Here is a 6,012-nt window from a genome sequence, read left to right on the forward strand (position 1 = left end):
CATCAAGATATAGTGCACAATCCATTAAGATATAAAATGAGTTATTAAATAATTACAAGAGAATCGTTATTGTATCAAGCAGACACCATTTTAAAGGGATTTTTCTGTCATTAACTAGCACCATTGGGAAATTAAAGCTTTTTACTTATTCTCCTGTGAGTATATTACTATTTACTAGCTTCAATCCATCAAAGCAGAAATAAAAAGATAAACTTATATTACTCAAATAAGACGAATCAACGTTATTATGGCAGCATAATTGCTGACACAAATGAATCGTTGGGAAAGTGACTGCTTCAAATGCCACATTGTTTAGCAATTTTGCTCACTGTTTCATAAACATCCCTTGCATTAATGATGAAAAATCATGATCGTTTACCGGTTGAGTTGGGAGTGACTGAAGGTACCAAAGATAGTGAGGGGAGGTCCACTTGCTCTCATGCTTGTTACACTGTATATTTAATTGAGCTGTTGGCGCCAACAAATAGTTTCTGCAACAGAGATCGTGAAGGTAATGTAAGGTATGCCTGGTGTTCTTAGACTGGTATAACAATCAAAGTTGATGTTTCCTTCCAATGAAGTTAAGTAAGACAAAGCTTTCACGTGCAACTCATAGTCATGACCAAAGACGTACGTTGTATTCTGCATTGTGTTTCTAACCCAAAAAAAACCAATGTATCTAAATCTAAACATGGATGTGGCTGTGTGTATGCACACGAGCGCGTGTGAATCTCTGAAATTTTTCTAAAGAGTTTTGCTATATACAAATCAGTTTGTTAACACACCACATGTTGCGGTACCCATACAACTTTAAAAGAACTAAAACACCAATCATTTTTTAGCATAACTGATGTGGAAGACTTTTATATCAGTGTTGTGTTGTTTGTGTTATAGATGAGGCTTGTAAATAGATTTTCACATTTGCGTTGGGTGTTTCCTAAAAGGGAGAGGAAAAAAACAAGGTAAATGATGTTGTACTCATCTGTCAAAAAAATTGATGCAAGGTTTATATGAACCAAACCTGCCCCAGGCATCTTCATTCCAGGAACTTGATGGCCTATGCTTCCCCAATTCTGATCAGGTATGAGAGTAACCTTGGAGCCAGGTTGATGTACAATGGCAGGTGATATTTGGGATCTGCCACTAGACTTTGCTGAAGCAGCCATGAGAAATGACTTTTGGGCTAGCATTGGCAGTTGTTGTTGATGGATAGAGAATGGTGGCACCATATTTGACTGCATGAAATCCAGATTTGAAGTTATTAGATGGATATAGACCTTCTTAAGGTGCACAAACAACCAAAGATATAAACATCCATGAAATCCAGACCGGAAGGTTTACTTGAAACTTAATCCTGAATCCACTTAATTCAAGAACTACACGAAAAGAAAACACCCATGCTCCAAAATAAGACTTGAATAAGTACGATTATCATTCTCAGCCAAGCAAGTTTCGTGCTGAAGACTTCTAATTATTTAAATCATGTCTGCAGAAGCAATATGGATCCTTCCCAAAACTGTCTGTCAATATCTACTATAGTTTTAAATAATAAAATTTAATTGCATTTCACATGGATACTCAAGTATCGAAATTAGCAGTGCAAAAGTTTAATGACAAAAAAATACATTATATGGGTGTCACATAAATTCATTATATGGACACACTTAAATATGAAACATTTCAACAAGATTGAAACCAATTTGGGGAGGAGAAAATAAAAATATAACGTAACAGTTCTTTTCAGACAAAAATACAACAATTTGTTTTCCATTAGCATTTTATCTTCAAGTTAATAGCTCATCGAGGCATTCATCCATACTCCAAACCATATATACCATGGAGAAGAACAACAAAAATTCAAGTATAGGAGTTTAAAACGTCCCTCCAAACTCATTTTACTTTATGATTGCTTTCACTGCGCCCAAAAGGGGTAAACCATTAGCGATAGTTGGTCCCTCAAAACTAAGGTCCTACGAGGGGATATGAATTATGGATATAACTCTCCTTAAAATTTTAGCGAAATTTCTTTTCACTTAAACAAGTTTCATTTTACAAATCAGCTTTCTGAATCCCACTAGTTTTCTACACTGATGGGCTTTACACTCCAGCTAAAATGAAATTTTCAGTACACATAACACATTGACACAATAATACCCAGAGAATAATGCAGAAAATAGCATATGGTCCACCGCCAAGAAGATGGTAATAACAATAACAACAAATATGTATGAGCTAAAAAGTAAAGCAAAATAAGATCACTTTCCTCTTGATCCAATCTAATTTTCTCCATTCCAATGGAGAAGAGGAAAAAACCAATACATACCTGGTAGGATAGATCAACATCTACTGGAACACTGCCATTCGCTGTAATTATCTTGTTATATATTCTAGGTGGATGAGCATCTTTCCTCTCCTCGGATGAATGTTCAGTATTTTCTGTGTACCCATGCCAACAACTACTTCCAGGTCCTGGTCTGTAAATTGAACCATTTGTTGACGATGATTTTGCTTTTGCATCCCTAGGAACCCATATTTTCTCTTGATACCTAGGAAATATCAGGCATTCTTAAGCCTCACGCCATATTATACTAAAGATAATTACAAAATAATGAGACTGTGCCTCGCAAAACAATAACAGTTAAGAGCAACAATGTGGTCAAGTCATACTTTGCACGGATGAACTTTTCAATTCCAACTCTGTTATAATTAGGGGGCAACTCTGCTTCCCAATAGCTATTTGATTTCTCATTCCCCATAGCTGTTACCAGTAAAAAACAAAATGACTTTCAGCACCCTGTATTTATTAAACTTGTGAGTTAATTGAAACCAACTAAAAATTATGCAAAGCGGAAAAATATGTGATGATTACATTGGATAAATGCAACCTGCCCTGGAAGCCATGTGTCCAAAGTTGTAGATCTAACCTGCATCAAAATCATACAGAATATGTACAGAAGTGTTACACAGACAAGTTCACCTATTACTGCAATGAGCTGTGTATTAAGGTTAAAGCTTGTCCTTTTTTTTTTTTTTTTTTTTCTAAGTATTGAAGAAATAGAAGCAAGTAGCAAAATAATCGAAGGAAAATCATTTACAACCTTTGATATATGCACTCCAAGGGATCTGTGGATCCCTGAACATTGCATGCATATGAAAATTCCAAGATTCACACTCGCCCATCGTGGTACCCTGCATTACAAGAAGGGTTTTATTACAAATTTGAGCCACTCAAGTTCCACAAGTAACTCTGCAGCAATTCCATTTTAATTAATTATTTATTTCTTCTTCTTCCTCTCTCTCGTTCTCTCTCCCTACCTCTCTCTCCCCCCTCCTCTCTCTAATAACTATCTAGTGTTGTGTCACTCATGAAACAACCGTCCAAATTATTCCTGTATACCTACCTTCTTTTGCAGTCAGCACATTCTCTATTTTCTGGTAATTTAAGAAGACCCTCCAATATCTGTCAATCAGGACATGAAGTTCAATAAAGTTCATTACAGATCAACAAGGTAGACCAAAACTAGAGCATTGATCATCGAAACATACTTGTTCAAATACACATTCAATACATGGATAGGAAGATAAAACATTGAATGCAAGGGCATCACATAAGGAGCTGAACAATGTGAGTTGGCCAGATGATTGGAAAGTTTCACATCCATTTACCCCCACCAAGAGAGGAAATTGAAGACTTTAATGAAACTACATGATAGCCAGTCATAGAGTTCCCCGAAAAGGACTGTCGTCTGTTTATGTTAATGAAAAGCCTTATGATGTAATTTGCGCATCTTTATTTTATGTTAGTTAAAAGTGGGGTATATTTCTACCATTTTTCTCAAATGCTTTGTGCATGTGTCTAACCGTATTGCTTGCAAAGCATTCCTTTACCATCAAGTTAGCAGTCTGAAATCTAGAACCTATTTGTATGTGGCCCTTGTCACCAAATCTTGAAAATTTATGAAAGTGAAACTCCACATTTCTCTGCAGACTGCAAAAAGCAGTATGGATCCTCAATAAATAAATATGTATTAATGCCAACAGGCTCCAAGCAAGGCTCTCCAGGAATGAAACTGCTATTAAAAGCAGGACAGTGGAAGACTGAGGCAGAGGTCGACTGTAAAGTCATTCATAACATACATAAAAGTTGAAATCGGCATGGCGCAGGCCAACTTTAAGAGTATATTCACAGCTCACCATGACAATCAGATACCAGCCATATTAACCACATCCACAGGTACCCTTCATGCCAAGGCAATTACATATGGGTTGTTAATAAACGCAGCAGAACTTTTTCATTTTTCACTTCTCAGTTTGGTACTTGATATTTGCCGTTTACTACTATGTTATGCGCCAACAGCTATTTTTCCATTCAGATCAAAGCTTTCAGAGAACTCAACATGAACTATACAGTGCGTTTAATCTTAAAACCCATCAAGTGATTTTCTTCTGAAATAACTCGCTCTCTCTCACATACACACAAAGACAGAATGGGGGCATAGATTAATTGAAAATTAAAGATGACCTGCCAAAATTCTGGTTGCATGTGGGGTGCAACCTGAACAGTTACTCAACAAATAGCTCAGTTCGGCTTGGTTAAACTTAACTTGTAATAAATGAGGCCGTTCAGGAACACAAATATAAGCGATTATTAAATTATAAAAGTCATTTTGACTTAATTAATGTATGTGCATAAATATCGACTCAACTTTAAACTCACTCATATGTATTATCATACACAAAAAAAGTTTATATATCAATGAAAGAATAACTCTATTCTAAGTCTTCTACACTACCCACCATCCATATCGGCATAATTTGATTTAAAAAATCAATTTTAAATAGAAATACTATTTATCATCCCCATATTACATACCAATTTGTCATTTTTCATTATTGTCTATCTATATAAACACACATATTTACACAAAAAAATATATGTTTAAATAGAATAACCAAAATGACAAATCACATGTTGGTGTGTGGTGTAGTGGATGATAAGTAGAATTCTTCAATTTTGAAATTCGAATCTTACAGATTAAATTATGCCATGTGGATGATCTATGGTGTAGAGGCCTTAGAATAGCATTTATCTGAAAATATGGCATATAAAAATGGTATTAACCGTATATAATGTATTATTTTTTAAGTTTTTATATGCGTGTAAATTATAAATGCTAATACTTAAATGCTTAGTTGTAGGATTAGTTATTAATATAAGTTAGAAGCCAACCCCATATGCTTATCAAACACCCATACTTCTTCAACCAAAGGGAAAAAAAAGAAGAAGAAAAGAACATGTTATTAAGTTTGAAGGAAAATCCGCATGTACTTCTACTACTCCAAGCAATGAAAAACTAGAGCATAAATTAAACCAAAGGTGGATTCGACAAAAATAATTTAACTTTTCAACCAATGAACCAAATGATCAAATCCAAAAGCAGTAAGCTTGCTTTAATCAATCAGGATACAAAAATACAGAGAGAGAGAGAGAGAGAGAGACCTTTATGTGCTTGGCATTAAGTTCTTCAGAAACGTTAGCTTTCTCGTTCATGGCGAGAAACTTTCTATGCGCAAGGCCTTCTTCTTCCTCTCCCTATCAAGAGGATAGGAGAGACCGTTGGGAGAATGTTTAAGAAGAGGGAAACGAGAACTGCCAATACCTTTCCTTGCGGGACTATGCCTTTTATTATGTTGTGTCTAGAAAGTGGCGGCCAGGTGACACTGTTATCTACATATATATACGTACCCACGCGTATGGGAAATGATAGGTGGCATTAAAAATTAATTATTATTATTTTGCATTTACTCTTTAAAAAAATATTTCTCTAACTGATATTACTTTCAAAAAATCTTGAAAATTAAAAAAAATATATATATATATATAAATGGCTGTCGTTTGTCATTCTTAGTGGCAGAACCATACACGTATATATGCCCAAAGACTTAATTTTCATTAAAATATTAAATAATTTTTTTTTTTTTTGAAAAAAGCTCTAGATAAAAATTAAGGGT

At 34.8% G+C, this 6,012-nt stretch overlaps 1 protein-coding gene across 1 annotated transcript; it reads right to left on the minus strand.

Annotated features, from left to right (window-relative positions):
- Positions 1-222: 222 nt before the first annotated feature.
- Positions 223-5,689, minus strand: LOC121265593 (ADP-ribosylation factor GTPase-activating protein AGD5-like). The gene is made up of 8 exons (XM_041169275.1): positions 5,501-5,689; positions 3,402-3,460; positions 3,099-3,189; positions 2,870-2,924; positions 2,668-2,758; positions 2,324-2,546; positions 1,022-1,235; positions 223-491 (listed from the first exon to the last, which is right to left on the minus strand). The coding sequence occupies exons 1-8, from the start codon at positions 5,549-5,551 to the stop codon at positions 460-462; spliced, it is 816 nt and encodes a 271-aa protein (XP_041025209.1). The 5' UTR covers positions 5,552-5,689; the 3' UTR covers positions 223-459.
- Between the last annotated feature and the right edge of the window lie 323 nt (positions 5,690-6,012).

This window comes from Juglans microcarpa x Juglans regia, chromosome 5D (genome assembly GCF_004785595.1).
Source record: "Juglans microcarpa x Juglans regia isolate MS1-56 chromosome 5D, Jm3101_v1.0, whole genome shotgun sequence".
Lineage (NCBI taxonomy): Eukaryota > Viridiplantae > Streptophyta > Magnoliopsida > Fagales > Juglandaceae > Juglans > Juglans microcarpa x Juglans regia.